The sequence below is a fragment of the Ostrea edulis genome, chromosome 4, assembly GCF_947568905.1.
Source record: "Ostrea edulis chromosome 4, xbOstEdul1.1, whole genome shotgun sequence".
Lineage (NCBI taxonomy): Eukaryota > Metazoa > Mollusca > Bivalvia > Ostreida > Ostreidae > Ostrea > Ostrea edulis.
In genome coordinates, this window is record NC_079167.1 from 8,613,625 (window position 1) to 8,640,008 (window position 26,384).

The window sequence follows — 26,384 nt, forward strand, 5'->3', positions numbered from 1 at the left end:
GATGGAAACATGGGTTCTTTAGAAAATATGAAAGGATGATGGGATCTACAAAGTATGAAGGTCCAGTGACTAACATCTGACCTTGAACATATAAACTTGTATAACTTTAGAACTGGAATTGATGGAGACACGGGACCTTCAGAAATGAGATCTACAAACTAGTATCAAGGTCATGTGACTCCAGTGGCCTCAACCTCTGAACATAAAATTGGTATTTAAGAACCAGGTCTGATAGAGATATGGGATCTTTTAAAAAGGATGATGAGACCTACAAATTAGTATGAACGTCAAATTATTCCAGTGACCCGAGATCATAAACTTTGTATCACTGAAGAACTAGGTCTGATAAAGAGATGGGATCTTCAGAAATAATGATAGAATCTACAAATTGGTACCAAGGTCATGTGACTCCAGTGACCTTGAACATAAATCTGGTATAACTCTAGAACTGGTACTGATGGAGACATGGAATCTTCAGAAATGATAAAAGGATGCAGTGACCTACAAACTAATATCTCCAGTGACCTTGATTATATAAACTTGTATAACTTTAGAACTGGAACTGATGGAGACATGGGATCATAAAAAATGAAAGGATGTTGGGACCTACAAACTAGGATCAAGGTCAAGTGACACCAGTTTTACTGAAGGACAAAGGGGGATTTTTTGAAAATTCCAAAATCAAAGTCTTCATGATCTTAAGTTAAAATGAAGTTAAAATTGGCATGGATTTTGTCAAGAGAGGAAATTAGAAGTACTCGGAAATAGCCACTTTTATACAGCCAATACTTCGTTTGGGAGACTTCATAATCTGTAGATTATAATCTATCTTGTTTTGATGGCATGAGAAACAAATAATAGATGGTCACTTTTCACAAAGATTGCATATGATTATCCTAGCTTATAGTCGTCTGGTTATTGCCAATGACAAAGAAATATTTCTTTAAAAAGACCAGAGTTTCGGGGTCCTGATTAGTCCAAGAATTATGACTTACTTTGAACTGCACATTTGTAAGCTCTTGAGTCATATACTGAACTCCGGGGGGGATGGGGTGGGGGTAAATACCAGACAAACTAATCATTCTGAGAATGCGTATTCCAACATTGTAAAATTTCTGGTCAGTTCTTGTGTTGGGATTGGCTTTATAATTCGTAGAGTGGAAATGTATCATTTTAAAAATCGTAACTTAGTAATGAAGGAAGAAGATTCGTCCATTTCTGGGTCAAGGACTCTAGTTCATACACTGTTCATATGTCAGATTGCATCCCAGTAGTTATAATAGGTTGGAAGCATCCAACAATACCAAAATTTAGTGCATGCATAGAATTTGTTCCTTAACATAGTCAACAATCCTTGCAAAAAATTAAACATTTGAAGTATTATGATGACTGATCCATGGATTCAAACTATTCATTTGGGAAAAGACTTTCTGCAGTCATGAAAGGGGGCATATTGTTTTACACGTCGTTTTGTAGGCCAATTTAGTCTTTTCCACTCAATATGTAAGGAATCGGTTATCAAACTTAGTACAGTGGTTGCCCCTAGAGAGTAGATGACCCCTATTAATATTCAGGTCAAGGGTCAGTTTCTAAAGACTAAGTCTTGTCCACTCAATATCAAGAACCCAGTGACAGTTGCCAGACTTGGTACAGTAGTTGCCCTTGATGAATATAATCGCTATTAATTTTTAGGTCTCAAGGTCAAATGTTAAGAGTCAAACTGAACATGGTAAGATGTCTGATCTGTAAAGAGTAGATGGCCCCCATTGGTTTTCAGATCAAATGTCTTGATTTGAACGACTGGCTATTTGATTAATATGTCTGCTCATGCAGTATCTTGAGAGATCAAAGTTATGGTTGCCCTTTATAACGCACATTTTTCATTCTTAATGAAGAGTTGATCTTTTTCAATATTGCTACATTTAGGGGGGGGAGGATATATGTTTATAGATCATTTCTTGTTTCCTATTTTCAGCTCAGTTGAGCTGAAGTCTGTCCAATCTTCTGTAAACTTCAAATTGTCATCTCTAGAACCACTAGGACAATTTCAATTAAACTTGGCACAAATCATCCATGGGTGAATAAGGGTATTCAAGTTTGTTCAAATGAAGGGCCACGCCCCCTTCAAATGGGAGATAATCATGAAAATGCAGAAATGGGGTAGGGTCATTTAAAAATCTTATAAGAACCACTGGGCCTGAAAAGTTTATTGTTTTAGGTCCTGTCAAGAATTTTTGACTCATTTTGAGAAGTCATCAGTTTTAAGTGAAGTACCAAAAATTTAGACCTATGCTTGGTGCTCAGGGCCGTAGCAGTGATCAAGGGTTCTTTAATATGCCAACGCCTGCCACGACAGGGAGCCTATGTTTTTAAGGTCATATATCTTAAGACCTGTGATTCTCACTTCTAAGTGCCAAGCATTTAGCAAAGAAGCAATCGCTACCCATATCTACTTCTTGGGTTTGATGCGACCTTGGCAGGAGTGGGGCTCGAACTCACAACCTCCCGGTTACAAAGCGAATGCCCTACCACTTAGTTACCGTGACTGGTTGTATCAATTTAATATGTAAGCATCCCAATGTAGCGCATATTTATTTTGACTAAGGTTGGGCTTCAATAGAGATTCAAAGTTTTACAAGAGAAGGTATAGGAAATTTAGTAAAAATCTTTTCAAATTTCAATCAGATCAAGTCTTATATCTCTCTGGTCGAAGTCAACAAATTGCTGTTGGATCTACAGTATCCAAGGAGTTCTTACTCCACTTTGGTGTTCCACAGGGTTCTGTCTTAGGACCTCGTCTATATTGCATGCTCTCCAAACCAATCGGAGAAATTTGTCTGAGGAATAACATGTGTTATCATTGCTACGCGGATGACACTCGGGTATACTTCATTATAAATCCAAACGACAGCTGGGACAGCATTGCAGACAGACTTCAACGGTGTCTTTCTTATATTGACGACCAGATGCAAAACAACATACTCAATTGCAAGCTAAATTAGGGAAAGACGGAACTTATCATCTTTACACCAAAATGTGAAGCTAGTGAATTCTCAAGATATCAACTGGCTTTAGGTGGATCTGTCATCACTAGTGCTTCATGTGTCAAAAATCTTGGGATGTTTTTCGACAGCACACTTAGCATGGAGTGACAAATAAATGCATTGACTAAATCATGTTATTTCCAACTTCGTAATATAGGTAGAATTAGAGCTCTTTTACTGGAGGTGCATGCAGGACACTTGTTAGATCACTGATTACATCCTGTCTTGATTATGGAAATACACTTCTTTATGGTGTTAATTCAGCATCCATGCAGAAGTTACAGAAAGTTCAAAACACTGCTGCCAGGCTAGTGACATGTTCATGGAAACATATCGCTTCACTGGTTACCTGTGACATATCAAACGAAATATAAAATCCTGTTGTATACTTTCAAGGCTCTACATGGATTAGCTCCAGCATACATCCAGGAACTATATATAGTTCGTCTACCATCCACAACAAACACTTCGTTCTGCGGGTTCGTTATACCTTTTAAAGCCATCACTCATACTAAACTGAATGGTGAAAGACGGTTTGATGTTTCTTCATCAACTCTGTGGAACTGCCTCCCATTGGATCTTCATGTTGAGGGTTCGATCATTAACTGTTTTTAAAAACAAACTTAAAGCATATGTTTTTAAACTTGGAATTAATATGTAATTGGGTATTTATTTATTTTTTAAAACACCTCAGTTTTAGTATTATTTTATGCCTTTTTCTATGTATTTATTGTTCTTTGTTATACCCCCCCCCCCCCCCGAACTTTGTTCGGGGGGGGGGGGGGAAGGGTATATAGGAATCACTCTGTCTGTCTGTCCGTCTGTCTGTCTGTGCAGATTCGTGTCCGGGTCATAACTTCTTTGTTCTTTGACTGAGGCATACCATATTTGGCACATAGGTGGATCACCATGAGACGATGTGTCGAGTACCTTCATGACCTCTATATGACCTTGACCCTTGACCTCAAGGTCAAAATTAAAGGTTTTTTACAATGGATTCGTGTCCAGGCCATAACTTCTTTGTTCTTTGACATAGGCATACCATATTTGACATATGAGTGTATCACCATGAGACGATGTGTCATGTACCTTCATGATCTCCATATGACCTTGATCTCAAGATCAAAATTAAAGGTTTTTACAATGGATTCGTGTCAGGGCCATGACTTTTTTGTTCTTTGACATAGGCATACCATATTTTACACATGAGTGTATCACCATGAGACGATATGTCGGCTACCTTCATGACCTCTATCTGACCTTGAATTTGACCTCAAGGTCAAAATTGATTATAGGGTTTTGACATAGTCATACCATAAGACATAGGTGTATCACCATGAGACTATGTGTCATGTACATTCATGACCTCTTTATGACCTTGACCTTTGATCTCAAGATCAAATTTATAGGTTTATGCCATGGATTTGTGTTCAGACTATATCTTCCATTTTCTTCTACAAAGGCATACCATATTTTTACACTCAGGAAAGAGGTAATTTATACCTATTAACAACACCCTTTGGGAGATTAGGGTAAGTAGGGGGTATTCTTAGTGAGCATTGCTCACAGTACCTCTTGTTTTAGTTTATTTTTAAAGATGATAAAGTGTAAAATGACACAAATCAGCCACCATACCTAGTCCTTAGATTTTGTATACAGCCCTGGCCTTCCATTTGGTACCAAAACTTTTGACCTAGTAACCTTGTACTTTGACCTACTTTTCAAAAACTTTAATCTGAACTAAGGGGAATAAGGCTTTGGTATTTCAGATATAGATTCCTAGACTTTTCAGAAACTTAACTTCAACCTTCCTTATATCTTTGAACTAAAGGTGATCAGGTAAGTAGAGTCGTGCTCCTCAGCAAGCTAATGTTGTCTTCTGATAACTATTGTTTTGCAGGGAAGGGGGCGGGGGATTAGATGAATTCGAGAAAGGTCATTGCATGAAACTTCCCATTATCTTTTAGACAGGGATGCTTCTCATCGATTGTCTCCATTCTTGGAGGGAGCATGTGTGGACTCAAAACCGTGGTGTGCAACGATGGAAACTTCCCTCTGAATGAAAGTTCTCGGAAATTAACATGTCAAGATCACTATTTAATGAAGTTAACAAGATGTGTTTGTGAAACACAAATGCCCCCGATAATGGTCATTTCTGAAGATGGTCAAGGTCACAAGGATAAATATCTTGGTACCAGTAGAAAGATCTTATCACAAGAAATGCTTATGTGCAATATGAAAGCTCTAATATTTACCATTTAGAAGTTATGACCAATTTTTAAAAAGTAGATCAAAAGGTTTAGTACCAACGGAAAGGTCTTGTCACAAGGAATAATCATGCAAAATATCAAAGCTCTATCATTTACTGTTCAAAAGTTATTAGCAAAGTTAAAGTTTCAAAAAGTAGGTCAAACTCCAAGGTCGAGGTCACAGGGTCAAAAATATTGGTACCCACAGAAAGGTATTGTCACAAGGAATACTCATGTGAAATATCAAAGCTTTATCTCTTACTGTTCAAAAGTTATCAGCAAGGTTAAAGTTTCAGACAGAATTACAGACAGGACAAAAACAATATGAAGGGTATGGCTACATGAATTTGGATCATGCTGAAATTTTATCTTTGAAATTTTTCTTTACTCCTGAACTAAGAAGTGGGTATTTGATGAAAATTTCTATTTGTGTATAGCTAGCAACATGAGCAGATCTAGGAAGATGATTTTAATCAGATTGTGTAGCATGTGTTGCAAGCTATGTAATTAAGTATGACAGTACAAATCTATTCTTATTTACTTCATTAATCTGGAGACAGATTTTTGTGTTTCACACTAAAAGGTCAATTTTTCACAGAACATACTTTTATATTATACACTCTGCTCCACCTACACATGTATTGAAGTTGCTAATATTTAACTATTTGTTACACTGAGGTTTAAACAAATCCCCATTAACATTACTTTATATGTAGTTCAACATCGGTTATATTGAACTTTGGATATAATGAACAATGCAGGTCAGTCCCCTTAATTTCAATACACATGTATATGCAGACTGTATTTGTATTATTAGTAACTTATTGTGAAGGGTTTATGAAAATTGTACTACTTTTTTTGTTAATTCATTTGTTATGTTTATCGATTTTTTTTTATTTGGGGGGGGGGGGTTTGCTATGAAATAAAACAAATAACAATGTTAATCAAAATAGACAAAAAGTACAATTTTACTGTTGCTGAATTAGAATTTAGCATAGATATGCAGAACAGGAAATTTTGTTCTAAATTTTATAGCCCTTGGGGTTAGTGATACTTTTAACTAATACTCAAGTGAATGATAAGGCCATTGGGCTTCTTACATTTTACAATATGATCCACAGAGCACTGTCCAAGCATTGGGACTCTGTTCCTGAGGCCATCAATTTCACAGTTTTGATAAAATTTTCCATGCTGATTATAACTATGTATCAAGTTCACCTGTTAAATGTTCAGGAGTATAGAATTCTGGTACACATTTTTAACTTGACCCAAATGATTATGAATTGATCAATCAGAATAAAAATGTACCACTGTCCCAGATTTGTAAAGAAAATGCAATGATAGACAGTAGAGTTTTATTTCCATGTTCTTGAACATGTATTACAGCAAATTGACGTAATGGTAGTATTCTGCAATATCACTGGCAATGTTTTTAGAATAATAAATAAACATATAATCTTATTAAAGTTCATTAACTTGTATCACAGATTCACTTTAGAAATCATTGTCATCAACTTCCTCTCTCTCATTCACATTATCATCATCGTCGTCGTCATCATCGTCGTCATCATCATCATCGTCATCATCAAGATCAATTTCCGAATCATCCTTAACAAAAGGAAAATACAAATTCATAAACATTTTAAAAAATAACAGTGTATAATAGCATAATGATAGGAGTTTGTACTCTGTCCAATGGACAGCCCTATAGAAAGGAATTTGTACTCTTTTCATTAGACAATCCCACAGGAGGGAATTTGTATTCTTTTCATTGGACAATCTCATAGAAAGGAATTTATACTCTTTTCATTGGACAATCCTTTAAAAAGGAATTTGTACTCTTTTCATTAGACAATCCCATAGAAAGGAATTTATACTCTTTTCATTGGACAATCCTATAAAAAGGAATTTGTACTCATTCTATTGGAAAATCCTATAGAAAGGAATTGGACAATCCTACAGAACGAAATTTGTTCTCATTCCATTGGACAATCATATAGAAGGGAATTTCAGTGTATTCTTCATTCAATTGGACAGTCGTCTAGAGATAGAAGCATGTATTCCTCATTCAATTGGACAGTCGTCTAGAGATAGAAGCATGTATTCCTCATTCAATTGTACTCCTTATTCCAAAAGATACAAGCTTCTTTTCAGATAAAGGAGCTTTTTCTCCTCATTTCATTAGACAATCCTAATGAAATGAGCTTTCTCTCCTTTATCTATTGGAGAGTACTAGAGATAGGAGCTTTTACTCCTAATTTCAAAGGACAGTCCTGCAGACAGGAACCAAGGTCTTATGACTGAAGACTAAAAAACCCTTTTTAGCAATTGACTTAATCCTGCACTTTTTTAACTTGTAAATTTATTGCAAATTTAAAGAAATGAAAATATGTACATATCCAAAACACCTTTTCAATATTTTACACACAAATGGAAACATTTTATATCAAATATTGGTCTTAGTTGCAAGATCATTCAAACTAATACCAAATGTGCTCTTTACAGTTTATCTGGCACTGTACTTTTTCCATTTGCAAATTTATGGCAAAATTAAAGCTATATATGCCATAATCTTTGGATATTATCAAAGGATTAAAAAAAACATGTGTTTTATATCAAATTATATAAGATATACACTTTATATGCAAATCACACAATTTACCTCAATCAGATTAAAAAGTAATCAAGCTAATTTCCTATCTAATCATGTATTATCCAAGTCTGACAGTGAACGCCCCATTTTGAAATATTCATGATGACATGACGTTGCATGCAAAAGTTTGAAAGTCAACAAATTATAGTGACATGAAAGCATGGACAATCTGTTGGCAGGACACATCCTGCGATAAGACGGTCGGACGGAAACAGGGTAGAGAGAACCACTTTGAGCAATGGAGGGGGAGTTGAATTTCATGTTTCACATGAAATCGTCATTCAGCACGATCACATACTATAAACGAAATCTTATCTCACATAGTGTTTCTAATGATATTTTTCTCATGCGTTTGTGCACATCTACCGTAAACATCATTCCTTCATAAATATGCGTTAGAAAATCAATTTCTCCTTTCATTGAGTAAACCAGTACTCCATTAATACCCGTATATGATTTGTCAAAATTGTGAAATCACATTATTTTTCATATTTTATCAATCTGTCCAAATTTTAATCTGGTTTTCAACATCTAATACTATACTGTTTAATAGGGCACATATACCTTTAAAAGAAATGAAGAGGGCATGGATAATATAACCATATTTCCAGAATTAATTTGAACAAATTAAAAGTAGTTGCACTAAGACCAAAAGAGTGTATATCCTGATCTTTGTCACATATAATCTTACTTGACTTGGTCAGTGTCAATGACATAGTATCTGAATATCACAGAGAAAGCATACTTTCAAGTTCTCGAGAGTCAAAATCAGTAAGCATCAAGCATTTTGTGAAAAACATGGAAAGTGGCTTAAAAATAGATATTGATTCATGCTACAGGGTAAAACCATTCTGAAACTAAATCCAGTAGACAAAATAATATAGAATATTTACTTATAGGAAATATATCCCCCTAATACAGCTAAAAATATTTGATTTTCACAAGAATTTGTGCACCTGTTGCTAGGGAAATGAATGGCCTTGTATACCAGACCCGTAATGCGTCCAAAATAATTTTCAGGTTAAATGGGATAAAATCAAATATATATCAAGAGCTTTTGAAAAACAAAATTTTTGACTCATATCTATATCCCAAATTTGAACTGTGTACTCTTGTGATATATCTATACACTGAATTTCCATTCAAAATATCCATGTATGACTGAGATTATGTCAAAGTGAAAACTATGAAATGTTTAAAAATTTCCAAGTCCAAGGGGCACAATTCTGTCAAAAATATTCAACCAGAACCAAATTAGACCGAGAGTTGAATATTTTCATGACGTATAAATACCAGCATCTGTAGCAAGTTAGGGGTATAAAAAGGGTGTCTTTCAATGATTAACTAACTTTTTGAAATTTTTTTTAGGGCATACACTAAAAGTTAAGTCAGCTAGCATAAGAAAAATGTTTCTTCATACTTTTTTAAAAAAAATTCTTCTGTAGTTGGGGCATCATTTAAAGGTAGATCAAAAGGGGGGGGGGGGGATTCAATTTTTACAATGATATATAATTTGTACATACATCACTGGCATCAGCCAGCATGGAGCCCATCACCCTCTGTTTCCTTTCACCGGCTGCTGCTGTAAACACAATAATACAACCACTGTTATTAATAAAGCTCTGGTTCTGTATTTAGAATTAAAATATGGTACAAAACTAGATGTGTGCTGTTCTAAATCATAAGAGGGTAAGTACTGTGCTTATTGTTTGGTGAATTAAATATATATATATATGTTCTGGGTACTAACCTTGCATAAATTTTCAAATAGCAGGAAATAAACATAAATGAAAGAAGAAGAAAAAAAACAATTCAATACATGGAAAAGAAACTTTTATCATAAACATAAAATCTTGGTAGCAAAATATTGCTAATACATGTATATTTACAGTAAATGTAGAAAAGATTAAAAAGTAAAAAAAAATTGCAAATAAGTTATAATTCTTTATACAGTAACCATTTCCATTTACGATTCAAAATTTAGTATGAATATAATGATGAAAGTGACTATGCATGAAATGAAAGTGTTGCCTTGTTACTGTTCGCAAAATTTTCATTACAATGTGTTAAGTGATGGAACTTGCCATTATCATTTTTAAAAAGTAAATTTTCTGTGATTAGAAATATTGTAACTGATTTTCAAGTGATGTCAAAATGTTCTCTGCAAATATTCCTTGAGGCACAAAAGTTATGATCTGTGTTTTATTGACAAAATGATTTTTCAGACTTTAACACATTTGTTACTTGAGTGCAAATTTTGAACTGTGTGCTATCTTTAACACCACACAAGAGGTTCATTCTTTAGAACACTGACCTTTCATCCATGTAAAGAAATTGTAATCATGAAAGAAAAGTGTCTATGACTTCATGACATATAAATCTTCCTAACATCCCCTTTTAAACGGGTTAAGGAGTCATCATTGATAAACAATACAACAAATGAGGAGGCTCATGGGCCACATTGCTCACCCAAGCATTGCTTCATTGTTCTTGTTGATATACTGATATATATTATACTGTTGACAAACTTTTACATGAACCAATTAGTACTAGTCATGTGACATCTTGAAGTATATCTACATTTACTCTATTCATTTAGCCTTATAGTTTAAAAGAACATTGTCCTATATGTCAATGAAAAACTAAGAAACAATGTTGTTGTCCTACCCTTACCCTGTACTTATAAACCTAACTAGAAACTAAATTAGAAACCTGACTCCACACTAAATTGGATGTTTGCAGTCAAATTCTTGGGGGGAAAATCTCTTTAACTCCTAGTGTGGCCCTGCACAGACCCCTCACCCACCAATCCAGGGGGGGTTTGGGGGGGGGGGGGGGGGCATAAGCTGAACAAACTTGATCCACGTAACATCATAGTGATATCTCCTTATGTATTTGTGTAATTCGTGATTATTATTTTCATTTGTAATGTGTAGACCCATACCGACCACTAAGATCATGATGTTTGCATATTAATTTGATAAACCATACTCTTGTGCATTTGTTGAGAAGACATTTAGCAAAAGACATTTTCAGCATATTAATTCCAATAAAACAAATCATACCCCTTTCATGTCCCCACCCTGGCTCCAGGGATTAGAGATTGAACTTGAATCTGCACTGAATCTCATGATGCATACATATTAATATGACAAACAGTACCTTTATGGTTTTCTAGAAAAGTTTTTTAATTTCCCTTTATATTCATATGCATTCCTGGTATGTATAACTTTACAACCCTATAGGTCCTGCCACGGTATAAATGAAAATTTGAATACAAAATCATTATCTGCATATTTTTTTAATTCTACATTAATACCTGGGGATACTTGCATATCATTTTGATAAATAATACCCCAGTGGTTCTTCAGAATATTTTTCAAGACTTTTCAAGTAGGTAAATTCCTTTGTAAAAATTTACATCCCTAATGTAAATCTGTACTGGCCTGCACGTCATATGACGGTTTGAAAAACATGATTCTTACATCATCCTACACTGAATAAACTCTACCTTCCTATTTCTGTTAAAAGAATTCTCATACTCCTGTGCAAACCTTTTATACCCTTGTCTTGGCTCCATCCTTGCCCCAAGGATCATTGTTTGAATGAACTTAATTTTTTTTTTATATTCATGTATATGAAAGCTTTCCTTCAAGCTTTGGTTTTTGACACAGTGGTTCTTGAGAAAAAGAATTTTGAAACTTCAAGATTTCTTAATTATCTGTCCTTTTTCTGAAAATGTGAAAATTTACACCAGATATATACACAGAAACAGATGCCAGATAAAAACTTGATCAGGAAAGCTCACTTGAGCAGATACATTCGCATAAGTCCCAGCATGCTAAATGTACTTGCTCCTTGTCAACTCAAGAAACCAAACTATATATAACAACAAACAAATCAAAAATTTAAAAAGGCTATTGGTATTTAAATCTTGTGTAAACTCTACATATGTCCTTACACATCAGGTCAGAGACTGTCAGAGCCAAAAAAAAAATTATATTCAAAAAGACTCTCAAGTTTGTCCCCTACCCGAATCTAATTGGTCTAAATTAATTTTTGCATCAGATTCTTTTAATACATGTAGTTCCCACTTTGAGCTTGTGAGAAGTGTCTATAACCAAACTTTGTATATATGTATTCTCCCAAACAGAATTTCATTATCTATCAAGAATTATCCTTACTTAAAAACAGAGAAAATCGAACAAACAAAAAACAAAACAAAAAACAAAAAAAAAGCAAATTTTGTATGTGTTGATTGCATTTAATGTCAAGTAACCAACTGAAACTTTGAACTCACCTGGAACACTTTTGGACAAATTGGTTACTGTCATTAACATACATGAGTAACTTTAAAATCAATGACCCAGTAGTAAAAAGTTTTGTACCAGACATCAGTACACAGTACATGTACTTATGTTCTCAAGATAATCAAAGAATTCACACAAGTAATCATGTCTTCAAATTTACAGGGTACAGATCATATTCCAGAAATCAATAGACTTCATTTACATGTCAATACTTAAACACATATTAGAAATATCTTACTAATATGTAGTTTGCAGAAAGTTTGATTTCTAATGATGAGTCAAGTTACAGACTTAGTTTTCAAAGAAGACTAAATTACTAACCGTCGGGGCGTTGTCGAGTCGGCTGTTGTGCTTCAGTGTCATCGTCATCAGATTCATCTAAATCATCATCAGAGTTATGAGAAAGATCTGTAAATATGAAAATTTGCAATTGTATTGAATTCTTGTCCCCCACTAAAGGCTGATAGAAGTAAAAGAAGTTTTTACCAATTTTTTGTGTACAAATTTGGAAAATCTTTGATCAGAAAACCTGACTTAATGAAGCCTCTGTCTCGTATCTGTGCTAAAATGAATTTCTGAGGTATTTTTATATTCAAATGAGTCTGCATTTCATTAATTCATAATGAGCATTTCATACCAATGTCATCAGGCATAATCTTTTGTCGATTCTGTTCTTCACTCTTCAGGCGGTCAGCCATCTGTTTTAATTTTTCCTCAGTCTCCTTTGTAAAGAATAAAAAATTTATGTTTCAATCCACTAGCACTTTAAGGAAATGTACAATTCAAACAAAGATAGCATTAATCCTTCTAAAGTAAATTGTGCATTACCTCAAACTTGTCTTGCTCTGCTCTGTAATACTCCTCTTGTTGGGCCTCAAGATATGTTAAGTTTCGGAATTTATCCATGTACACCTCATACAACTTCTGTAGGTCTTCCTCCAGCTTCTCATATTCATCCATGTATGCTGGTCTACAATAGGAAATTAATGTCTGCAGTAGTAAATTAATGTCTACAATTGAAAATAAACTTTGAATTTGTACGCTGATCTAGCTGCTATGGAAAATGAAAGAAAAAGTGAGCAAACTCGCATACCCCACACCCCCATAATGAATGACAAGGGTACACACAATGAATGGCAATGCGATGCATAAAGTACAAATTTTTATGGCTCTGTGCTACATCGCACTACTTTCACACATGTAAGTAGATGGCACTACTCAAGTCATTTTAATAATGTTAGAAATGTAAATTGTGTAAAATATTAAAACAGAAATTACTTAATTGCATATGGCTTAAAAATCGAGTTCATGCAAATTGCACCAAATGGTGCATTTCAACCAAGCTATGTAGAAAAGGGGCATAACTCCTGAAAGAAATTTCCTATAAATATGCATGTCTACATTGTAAGTCCATATTTTATACAAAGTTACATGAAATTCTGTTGAGCAGTTTCAGAGGAGTACCAAATAGTATATTTTGACCAAACTTTATATGTTCAAAAGGGGCATAACTCCCAGGAAAAAAATCAAATCAGAATTTAAAGACATTAGTTTCATGAAATTCTGTTAAGCGGTTTCAGGAGTTGTACTGACAAGAACAGGACAAACAGAGGCAAAACTTCTAAGTTCAGAAAGGGCAGAACTCTCATTAAAAAAAAAACAAATGAAAATTTCCTGTGATTAGAGATTGTTTTTATGAAAAACAAAAATGTCTCCCCAGCTCCCCAAATTCGAAGTGATCCAAATGAAACTTCCTCCCTTTCATGTACTGCATGGTATGGAGGAGAAAGCATGAGCAGGAACATAGGCATTATGAACTCCGATAAGCCATATAGGAGGAGAAGTGTTCGCAAACTATTTTCCACCCTTCACCCCTCAGATCCTCTATAATCTTAAGGAAAACAATTGGATCCTCCTGTCCCAACAATATGCTTATCTGCAAATGGCATTGAAGTATTGTAAAAAGTTTCAAGTCTATCGGATAAGCCATATAGGAGGAGAAGTGTTCACAAGCTATTTTACATCCTCCACCCCTCTTAGATCCAATTAGGAAAATAATTGGATTATCCTGTCCCAACAATATGCACATCTACAAATGGCAATGAAGCATTGTAAAAAGTTTCAAATATATCAGATAAATCATACAGGAGGAGAAGTGTTCACAAACTATTTTCCACCCTTCACCCCTCAGATCCTCTATAATCTTGAGGAAAACAATTGGATCCTCCTGTTCCGACAATATACACATCTGCAAATGGTAATGAAGCATTGTACAAAGCTTCAAATCCATCAGATAAGCCATATAGGAGGAGAAGTGTTCACAAGCTATTTTACATCCTCCACCTCTCTTAGATCCACTGTAACTTTTAGGAAAATAATTAAAACAATTGGATCCTCCCGTCCCAACAACATGCACAAGATCTACATATTGCAATGAAGCATTGTACAAAGTTTCAAGTCTATTCGATAAGCCATATACATGTAGGAGGAGAAGCATTCACAAGATTTTGTGACAGATGGACAGAAAGTACAAAAACAATATGTCTCCCCCTGGAAGAGGGGAGACATAAATATGCACATCTACACAGTATGTCATTATTAACTACAAAGTTTCATGAGATTCTTTTGAGCGATTCAGAGAAGTTGCGCTGAAAAGAACAGGACAGCTTAACTGACTGTTCAAAAACATTATACCTTCCGCAAATCTTTGCTTGGGGTATAATTGATGTCTAAAATGAAATTAATGTCTACAGGAGGAAATTTAAGTCTACAATAATTTAATTGTATCTGTGTTCTGTTCTTCAAGAGGAAATTTATGAACAGAAATGTACATTGGTCTTCAATAGGAAATTTTCTGCATAATTTTAATTTTCAAGAGGAAAGTCAAAACATCAGAATATGAATTCTCCTACTCAAAGACTACATTTACATACAAAAATATGTTTAAAAAATACCTGACACTTTGAAGAGTCTGTAATCGTTTATTATTTCTCTCTAATTCATTCTTCTTCTTTTCTATTTTAGCCTCCAGATTTGCTTCATCAGATGCAACATTGTCTAGCTGCATGTAATACTTTTTTATCTCATTCTGTTATGAGAAAAAAAAAAACCCATTAAACTTACCTTACAGACTGAATATCTGTTATACTAAAAATACGAGATAATCAAGGTCATGCAATTTCTTCCATTTTGTATGGCTTACTTCCACTCCTTTGATAGACCCAGTAATACCACTTTCAACTTCATTTATTTCCAAAGATTTTGCTATCACAATGGATCTTTGTTCCTACAATAAAACAAAATCTTTCCATGTGTCAAAAATATGTGTGAAAAATCTAAAAAATTGATGATACATCACCTTTAAGTCTCTACTTACACATTAGTCTTTTTCTTGTTTCCACGTATTTCTGTTATTACATAACCTCAAATTTGAAATGTACTCACTCTGAGGTCCACTTCCTTTCCCAGGAGGTCATATAAAGTGGCTCCTTTGGTGGTGATTTCTGATGCAAGTCTTCTAGCCTCTTTCAAATCATTTATCTAGAAAACAAGAACAATACTTAAGCTGCAGCAAATGCCTGTCCAGTATCTTTAGTAATGCAGTAGGATTAATCTCTACATAAACATTCTTTGGTCAATAATGGTTCTGACAGTGGCAGATAATACGAAAAACAAAATTTGATTAACAAGAGGCCCATGGGCCACATCACTCACCTGAATAGCCTTGGCCCATATTTTAAAATTTTCCCTATATATTTGCACTTAAAACTTCCCTATTGTGACCCCATCCTTAATACCCTTTTTAGATCTAGGTTAGAATAGGTCCTCAGTCTCCCTTGCATGTTGTAAGAGGCAACTAAGACTAAATGGGACAATTTTTCAGATGAGACCGCAAAAACCAAGATCCCATGTCACAGCAGGTGTGGCTCCCTGTTCGAAGGTTGTAAGCTCTAAGCATAGGCCTAAGTTTTGTAGCCCTTCACTGGCAATAGTGATGTCTCCATGCGAGTGAACAATTCTTGAGCGAGACATTAAATAATATACAACCTACAACCAACCAGGGGCCATGATTTTAACAAAATTTAATCTGGACTATGTCAGAAAGCTTCCATGTAAATTTGACTTTGTCTGGCCAAGTGGTTCTTAAGAAGATTTTTTCCTATATATTCGCATATAAAACTTTGATTCCCTATTGTGGCCCCCATCCTACCACCGGGGACCATAATTCTAACAAACTTGAATCTGCACTAATTAGGATTGGATACCTTTAAGGACGAAACGATAAATGAGGATCGTTAAGATTAACAGTTTTGCTGACCTTTACAAAATATAAATAGTTCAGGATATAAGATGCATTTTTGAGTAATCGAGTAAGAAAAAATACAATAATAATAATAGAGAAAAGAAACCGAAGAATAACAATAAGGTGTTTTGTTGAAGAAAGAATACCTTAACAATAATATAGAAGAAAAACATACAGTAGAATAACAGTAAGGTCTTCCACGGGAGACATAAGACCTTAATTATAATAAGAAGAAACAGAGTAAAAACAATATGTTCCCAAACTTTGATTGGAGAACATAATAACAACTCTAAAACATGCTATTTCCTCGTGCAATCTGCTTAAAACCAGATCCTGAGATCCGCTCACTTAGATCGCTACACTAGGATCTGAAGTAACCCCATATAGGGTCACGTCCGCATGACCTTTCGTTAAGCCAATCAAATTGACCCTGTCGATTTATACCAACGATACTTTTTCTCCCATGAACCTTTGCGTCATTATTTACGTTAGAGATGCAATAAAAATGACTGCGCGTTTGACAGACAACTGCACACCTGTCAAAACATGCGATTTAAACAACGTCTGTATTCTCTGCGGGTTTTCTTTCATTCAAACGCTAAAAAATCCCGATGGAGTTCACAATTCAAGGAAAATGGCTGCGATTGTTTGGTTTGAAAAAAAAAACATATTGCAGCTAGATGCGACGTCACAATGCACAGTTTAAGTCGACTGGCATTATATTCCTCGCGTTATTTAAGTAAACCATCTTGAAAACTATTCAAATCGTACCTGTCCCTATTCATACGGAAATCGGAATTCACAATTAATTTAATTTGGGTATATTTCATATCGTATGTTTTGTTGTTTGAATGAACGGAATAGATTAGGCATTATTGCGAAAGTTTAAAATTCGTTATGCGAGAATATACAATTTTACGGTGTGGAATAAACTTCGTGAGAGAGATATTACAGCAATTTGTTTAAGAATTGCCAGGAACCGCCTAAATAGCCATCATTGTCTGTATGGCGCAATCTGACTGGCTGATAGTTCTCATGAATATTCCAAGCGAAAGGTCATGCGGACATGACCCCTATGGGGTTATGTCAGATCCTAGTGTAGCGATCTAAGTGAGCGGATCTCAGGATCTGGTTTTAATCAGATTGTTTCCTCATGAAGTTATTCTACAATATATATAAATACATAGACATCACTGTACCTTTGATGAGATATCAAATGAGAGATGACTGGAGTCATCTTCATTGTCATTTTCTGATTGAGCTGATGTGTTGGTTTTCATGGCATTGTACAAAACTGCAGTCACTTTCAGCATCTCCTTTACAGCATACCCATCTGACTGGTATAACTTCTTTGTGTTCATCTTTATGTGGGCTTTTGTATGCTAAAAATGCATGATTATAAATGTAATACTGAACAATTTGTAGCAATCTATTCTATTGCTTATTTTCTAATGTAGTTATATCAAAAGAATTTCTGTAAATAAATGTGAGACAATTTTGCTGTTTATTTTATGATTTTTAACACACTTTGCAAAATGATTTCTTATTATGAACCAAACTTCAAATTCAAAATAGAAATTAAAAAGCTCTATTCTAACTAACCATGAATTCAGCCACTGTTTTAATGAATATTACTCTATCTTGTTCTGTGTCAATATCACTGTGTACATCAGCATTAGGGTCATACCTGAAAATAGTCAGACATTACAAGAAGAAATATCTGAATTTTCGAGTGACAATTTGAATATTTCTAATAATAGCGAGTCGCTTACGAACTCGCTCCAATGATTACATATTTCAGTCACGTGGTTTGCTCTTCATGAGCTGAAAAATGATGAGTATTACCCGTAATGCTTCTGCAAAAATGTCGCCATCACTGCAGTATACTTCACGGACAACCCCGTATATAAAACAAATAAATAGTTTGGAAAGTACCAGAAATGTTATTAAATTCCAGAAAAGCTTTCTCATACCTTCATACGTTTTGTTATCTATTGGTTTGAATGAAAGAAAAAACAAACATTGCAGCTAAAAGCAAGCAAAGCTCGCGTCGGGATGAGCTCGCTCCAATGATTACACAATTGAGTCCCGTGATTTGCTCTTCATCAGCTGAAAAATGATGGGGACTACCCATAATGCTTCCGGAGAAATGACGCCATCACTGCGGTATACTTCATTTACAACCTCGTAGATAAAACAAATAAATAGTTTGGAAAGTACCATAAATGATTTTAAATTCCAGACAAGCTTTCTCATACCTTCGTTTGAAAGACAATTATTTGAGAAAAAATCAGTTAATGATGACGTCGCAATGCACTGTTTTATATCAACCACGTTATATTTCCCGCGTTAAATGATACTTAAAAGTCATGTTGCAAGATGTTATGAGTCTTCACTCATCTCAACGATCACACCATAAAACATATTATGACATCACAATACACTGTAAACATCGACAATGGACCGCATTATATTTCCTGCATTTAAAATAAATAGGCATAATGTCGTGTTGCAAGATATTATGGGTCTTCACTTGTCTCCATGCTCACACCGTAAAACATACATGTATTAATAATATATGATTTGTATAACATCATATCTATATTGATTACCTTTTAACAAGCCAACGCATAACTTCAGCAACCAGTGGGAAGTTTGGATTTCGAAAATTTTCCATTGAGATCAATCTTGGATAACCTAAAGCTCTCATCATCTCAGTGAAATCTAAAATACAATGAAACTATTGTAAAATGAGTTTTTAGCTATCTTAGTCAACACTGGATTCAAGCACAGGGGCTTGGTTGTAATAATACAAAACTTCAATATCTGACAACCGAGCCCCTGTGTATCCGACAACCAAGCCCCTGTGGATTCAAGTCCACTGGCAGGACTCAACATTTATGTTTTCCCATTGTCAGTGTCCAGTACATTTTGTGATTGGACAAGTCGAGTGATATAATATACTAAGTTGAAGATTTTTTGACGTAAAGATATATATGAATTAACTTCTAACTCAATAGTGAAGGAATCTGAGAATATTTGTGATAAATAATTCATTTCAATTCTTATTATGCCTTTCTCTCTAGAGTGTATGGATGATTTTTATGGTAAAGCATTGAAGGAAAATATAAAACAACATACTTCTTAAATCTCTGTACGACATGGTTGTGTATTTTGGACCCCAAAAACTTTGTAAATTATCCTCTCTCGCTCAGTCGTTGCGAAGAAAGCTGAAAATATTTGACGCATGCGTATTATTCCAAATAAAAATTTCCCGAACAACGATCCCGATGACATTATATTCTTGGTATTTCAAAATATATTTGATGCGTCTGGGCCTGTCTTGTTGCTAAATTTTTGTTGTGTGTGGATTTAGGTGAAACATCAATCTTGGTGTATTTCTTAATAATATTAAGTTTCGATTGTTATCCTTCTGCGTATTTATATTGATAATAGAATAATTAATAAAAGCTTCTCTGTTTCCCATGTTTCATGCCCCGGAGTTCGTCTAAAATACTCCAATATAGTTTAGGATTATTATCACGTAGAGTGTCTAGCTGTTCAAGGATAGATTGTCTATATTGTCTAAATCTTAATTTCCTTATTTCTTTATACTCCCTATAAAGCTTAAATAATAGTGAATTTCACTGCATGTAGACATGTAGTCGTTTGGAAATTTTGATTTTAATTGACCAAATACAAGCTGCTCATTATGACATATTTTCAAATCTTGGTCATACGAATTTTTCTTTTGGTTTGTTAGGAGTTTTGTTAATTTTCCTTTTCTTTGTAGATACATTAAAAAGCTGCTGATAAAATCAGTCCTGTAAGCTCTGTCGCAGCTTCATCTACTGATACCAGAATTCTATTAATAATTTTTTCACTGTACGCAGACATCCATATGATATCATGCATCACTGTATATGATAAATATTTCCCAAATATTAAAGTTGGTCACTCATCAGGAAAATATTGGTCACAGTGGCGGATCTAGAGGGGATCCCCCCTTCCCCTTGCTTTGATTGAAACATTTTATCAAAAAGGGCCATTCATGCCATTTTGGGGGCTTCAGCCCTATCCTCCCTTTTTGGACGAAAAAGGTGCAAATTTGGGTTGAACCTCCCCCCCCCCCCCCCCCCCCACCCCTGAATTTTTTCTGTATCCGCCCCTGTGCATTTGAGCGAGTCTGATTGAATGTATCTTTAAAGCTTTTATGCACGCAAGTTTCGTCATTGTAAAATGTACAGGTACTATGAAATGAACCTGCTCGTAAATAGCTAGTTATAAGCATCTTAACATGCATAATCAATTTTTAAAAGTTTTATTATATTATCACATAGAACTCGAGTTACTTGGGATTGAACTTGAAAATTTATTTAGTGACTCAATGACAAGCATTCATCGGAATTTCCCCCTTTTTTAAAACCTAAATAGATTTTTTTTTTTAACTCATTGCACAATGACACCTACAAGATATGCACGATGATATGCAGAAAGAGTTCCCATGACCTAAAAGATCCAACAGGTTTACGTAATAACATGCCCAAATTTTCTTGGGTATAATTATACAAAATTTCAAATGTGTACATTATAATTGCATTTACCGAAATTAGTCTTTGCAATTATAAAATTTGTAATAACGTGAATTTCGTAATTATATTTGGGGGGGGGGGGGGGGGGTTACCACATTACTCACATGTAATTTCAGATTATCAATTGGATTGCAAATTATCAATTTGAAATGATATATTAGAATTTATTTCTAATTACAAGTTAGATCTTTTTGTTTCTTGAAATTACTCATGTGATACTTCAGTATTGTACTAGCAAAAAGGTGCATCTTCCTCTCTTTTTTAATATGGAGATAAATTATTTTTATTCACACTAAACTTCACAACTGCGCAGTGTGGAAATTATGCTTCCTCAATACTTTCATTGTTTTCATATCCCCATGATATTTATTCCTTATACCCAGTATTGATGATTTAACTTGGTTCTTTTCAAATGAGTTGAAATGTCAGTCATTTTATCGAGAAATAAATAAATTCATAAATTAGCATGGATTACACTGTATTATTGGCAGAACAGTATTCGTGCAGATTGATATAATTATATTTCATTTTCAAGGGAAGATGTTATACCCGGCGTGCAGATCATGCTACATGTAAATAAATGATCCCCTTAAGTAGTTTTCATCGTTAGTGACATATCGGCAGACACACGCCGAAAGTGATTGATGCTCAACATCCTATTTCTGTGGCAAATCAATACAGTATCCTGGATCAGGTCAACGATGAATTCAGATGAACCATCTTCACGTAAACCACGTGTACATCTCTTTCTCCCTCTCACTTTATGAAAAGCATAAGCAAACATGAAATTCATGATAAAATTAATCACCTAAAATCATTGTACGCAGTGTAATGAATATTTATATTAATCGTACGAAAGGTCATGTACCCAAAAACTGTCTATCAAATATAAATATTTAATGATAACAAAATTGTTAAATACACTTTGATTGGATGTTGACCTTATCAGTTTTATTTTACACAAACAATGAATTTTGCATTATTGTGACGTCATAATAGACAAACGTTGCAAGGGGAATGAATAGAGGGGAAACTCTAACTCCACGTGAGTTTCTGCGATTAGCAGAATTTTTCTTATCATTTGGTTACCGATTAGGTTCAACAATAGGAGAAGGAACTTATTCTAAAGTTAGAGCTGCCGAAAGAACGAGTAATGGTGAGACACTGGCTGTAAAAATGATAGACAAAAGAAATGCAAGGAAAGACTATGTTGAGAAGTTTTTACCGAGGGAACTTGAAATTGCAACACTTGTGAAACATCCGAATGTCATCTGCACTTATGAAGTGTTACATCACGGAGATTGTGTTTATCTTATGATGGATTATGCTGCAAAAGGTGATTTACTGCAGTTAATTCAAACATGCGGATATCTGTCTGAGGAAGATGCTAAACGAATGTTCAGAGAAATGGTGGAGGCTTTAAAATATTTGCATAATCTTGGAGTCACTCACCGCGACTTAAAATGTGAAAATATCTTAATAATGAGTGACAAGAGAGTAGCCATTTCAGACTTTGGTTTTTCTCGTTTATACCTCGATGTGCAGCATAGTGACGTCATTAAGTGTAAAACTTACTGCGGCAGCAGAGCGTATGCTTCCCCGGAACTTCTGAGTGGATCACCTTATGACCCCAGAACTAATGATGTGTGGAGTCTGGGGGTTGTTCTCTTTGTCATGAATTGTGGAACAATGCCTTTTGATGACAGAAACCTTAATGCAATGCTTAAAAAGCAGATTTCAGAGGGTATATCTATTCCCGACAAAGTGAAAGAAAGGATTTCATCACTGTGTGTGGAGATCATCAATAAAATTCTTGATCCAAACACCAAATCAAGGCTAGGAGTTTTGGACATTCTTAGTAGTCAGTGGTTCAAAAGTTGACTTTATTTTAGTAACATTTTGTTTACAGTTTACATATGGTAATTAAACTCTAATTGCATTAGAGAAGTTATAGGCTATTTTTAAGAAGTTTTCATTTCTTTGCGTATCCCTACTTCGCACAATATCTGGAAATTTCTTGAAACCATTTTATTTCTTCATCGCATTTTGAATAACATTCTTGTACGTGTGTCAAATTGAAAAAAAAATTTTAACAGTAATGGGTGGTAGCAAATACGAAATCAACATGACAAATATATTTATGTTGTAACTTTTGTACTTATATCAAGTCAGTATAAATTAAAAATAAATTAGTACATTTCCTGAAACGCTGATCTTAGATTTGTCTATCATCTATAAAACAAATAGCTTAGTGGTATATGGATCTTCCAATCATTCCATTTGCCCTGGTGACACAGTCGATCATACGGCGGGAAAGTAACGACGTCTGTGTCGCGTTATGTATTATAGATACTGCACAAACCCGAGGCGACATTGAACAAGTTTCCTTTGGTATCAGCTTGTTCAGTTTCTGTCGTGTTTTTGTTGTTTTTTTTTTTACTGCTATTCTAACAAGGAGCCACAGACGTTCACTCCGAGAAAACCATGACTACTGTAGTTTAGTGGATAAGATACTATCTGTGCACTGTTAAGTCACTAGCTACTAGTTACTCCTCAGATCCGTAATGACTGGAAGGTATAAGTATAATTGACTTGTCTGTCTACCTATTCGTCCGTCACATAACCTTAAAGGTCAATTCCTACGCATACACACTTATCCGGGCCGGATTAAATTTACAATGAAAATTCACTTGGGCCGGGTTAAACTTGCAATCATTCACTTTAATAGCTGGATTAGCTGGTGATCATATTTTCTATCACATAAGGTGATCCACTCAGAAGTTCCGGGGAAGCATTATTATAAAAATTCTTAATGTAACATTTGGGGATATGATTAATAAAATAAACGCGGGTACACCTTCTTAAGGCATTTAGCCCACAATACTACCAAAATCCACATTCATTTTGAAATGTCCAAACTAAAAATCAGTATTCACGTATCTAGCTTGAATGTGTTGTAAATATGGATGATACATCCTTACCATTATATAATATCTATAGTCGATGAACTCGATGTTAAAACTTGCAGCTGCCATTGTGCTCAATAGTCAAGAATGAACTAAATATTTCGACCTATTCCTTTCATCTGGGATAAGTCTCAATATAAGTAAGAATCTCTCCAAGGGACGACATCACACGTAAACAAACAACGTTAAGGCATTTTCATTGATTGATTGATAATTGTTTAACGTCCCTCTTATTGAGAATCTTTCACTCATATGGAGACGTCACTATTGCCGGTGAATTTTCACAATGCGAGATATAAAAACAGTAATATATAATGACCTGCACTTTTCTCAATTTATCTTTCTACTAAGCTTTTGTTCAAAATCTGTCTTGCACTTTCATTTATGAAGAATTAGTTATTCTCATTTGCATCAATAAAGCAGTATTCAATCAGAAATCAACATTTTGAAAATCTCCTTTCGGAAAAAATAGTATATCAAACTGGTATAAAGGCTACAGTAATCTTTCGTTTTATATCTTGTATACACATCCTAAGGCTATATATCTGGGTGCCGACATTCAGACTAAAAGCGTTCTAGATTTGTATGGCCTTTAATTTTGAAAGCAACACAACTGTGACATCGCGACCTTTGATTGCATGTCGACTGGTTAAAAGACGAAGTACCTTGGATGCCGAGGCCATTTTACAAGGACTTCCTTTTATTAAGTCGATTTATTTATTGTGGTGTATTTAAGTGGATCCGACACAAAGTTTAACTTGGCACCATACTGCCATGGTTCGTTCTCTTATAATAAATGGAGTCGCATCTCTCGTGCTTTATCATTAAAGTTTTGGTCTATGTTTTAATATTTAGAGGCCTGCAAGGACTTCTTCAATGGGTTTCTTGTCAATTCCTGTGGGAGGTGTGTGATGTACACAATATCACGAGTTCACAGCTAATTGTCACCCGTGTGTCTTATCCAAGAGTACCCATGCAAGTCCTGTGGAAGCCATCATGTAATGACGTGGGAGGTACACTGTAACGATATGGCATGGCTATAACATGCATCCTCTTTCTCATGAAATTGGCCGATTACTTCCCAATACCTTCATGAATGCACAGGTGATATCCCCGTATCTGTTACAGGTCTAACGACCTATCAATAAGTGTTGTGTGCAATACAATGATTATATCCACACTTTGAAAGTTAGCTGTTTACCCATCCCTCTCTATCTTACCCTCAGTTGTAAATAGTTCAGTCCTTTGCTACTTCATGATAAAGGGGCTAGATTAGTGTGTCTTTCATAAGTTTAAGATTTCTAATTGTAGTTTCACAATGAACCAAAAATCACTATTGGATATAAACTGAGAATGCATGTACATGTATACACAGGTGCTTGTGGACAGGACTTCCGGTACCCCTCTTCTTGTATTTTTAAATGTTCAATTCCTTGGGTATTTCGGACGTATTTTTGATGAAATATGTAACTTCAGAGTTTATATATTTCAATGGAATACACAAATCTCGCATAGAAACCGTTTTTAAAAATGTCATATCACCGATCATAATATATGAACATATATTATGATCGGTGATATGACATTTTTAAAAACGGTTTCTATGCGATATTTGTGTATTCCATTGAAACATATAAACTCTGAAGTTACATAATTTATCAAAAATACGTCCGAAATACCCAAGGAATTGAACATTTAAAAATACAAGAAGGGGGGTACCGGAAGTCCTGTCCACAAGCACCTGTGCATGTATATTGCATTAACTAAATGTAATTTTCCCCAGGTGAAGGTCTATGTTCACTGTATGTATAAGGGGGGGGGGGGGGGGGGGGGGTGTGTGTGAATTAGTTCCATTATGAAACTTCTCTAAAAATTTCATATACATTAATGTATCAATGATGCATGTTTCAACTAAATTTCGAATTACAAGGAAAATTCAAACACATTGATTGAAGTTATAAAATTGATATCCTATCATGTGCACATTTTTTACTAATATATCTAAGAAAGAATAATCAACATTGAAATTTCCTTTACACCTATGCAATATTATTGTCTTTCAAAAGGCATGTACATGTAATACACGAGTACATGTACTTGTTTTCCCTTAAATTCACAATTTAGTTTAAAGTATGTTGTACAACATCCACTGCTCTGAGCTCATATAAGTGAATTAATGTTTTTCATCCAAGTCCCAAATTTTGCAGTAGTTCTTTAATCTTCTGAACTTGATCAAACATTTTTAAATTTGTGGAGTTGTGGGGGTC

The 26,384-nt window shown here is 34.7% G+C and overlaps 2 protein-coding genes across 3 annotated transcripts; one reads left to right on the top strand and one right to left on the bottom strand.

The window, feature by feature from the left end:
* Positions 1 to 6,634: 6,634 nt before the first annotated feature.
* LOC125668531 (clusterin-associated protein 1-like) lies at positions 6,635 to 19,841 on the bottom strand. The gene is made up of 12 exons (XM_048902773.2): positions 19,701 to 19,841; positions 19,172 to 19,283; positions 18,162 to 18,246; positions 17,759 to 17,941; positions 15,701 to 15,796; positions 15,459 to 15,542; positions 15,211 to 15,344; positions 13,085 to 13,226; positions 12,894 to 12,978; positions 12,578 to 12,664; positions 9,470 to 9,528; positions 6,635 to 6,901 (listed from the first exon to the last, which is right to left on the bottom strand). Exons 1-12 carry the CDS (start codon positions 19,720 to 19,722, stop codon positions 6,788 to 6,790), a joined length of 1,203 nt encoding a protein of 400 aa, XP_048758730.1. The 5' UTR covers positions 19,723 to 19,841; the 3' UTR covers positions 6,635 to 6,787.
* A 30-nt stretch (positions 19,842 to 19,871) lies between these two features.
* Positions 19,872 to 23,358, top strand: LOC125668534 (testis-specific serine/threonine-protein kinase 1-like). 2 transcript variants are annotated; one of them, XM_056161856.1, is made up of 2 exons: positions 19,872 to 21,877; positions 22,248 to 23,358. In XM_056161856.1, exons 1-2 carry the CDS (start codon positions 21,796 to 21,798, stop codon positions 23,030 to 23,032), a joined length of 867 nt encoding a protein of 288 aa, XP_056017831.1. In that variant the 5' UTR covers positions 19,872 to 21,795; the 3' UTR covers positions 23,033 to 23,358. The 2 variants fall into 2 exon arrangements, with proteins under 2 accessions (XP_056017831.1, XP_056017830.1); XM_056161855.1 differs by having other exon boundaries at positions 19,872 to 23,358.
* The last annotated feature ends 3,026 nt before the right edge of the window (positions 23,359 to 26,384 follow it).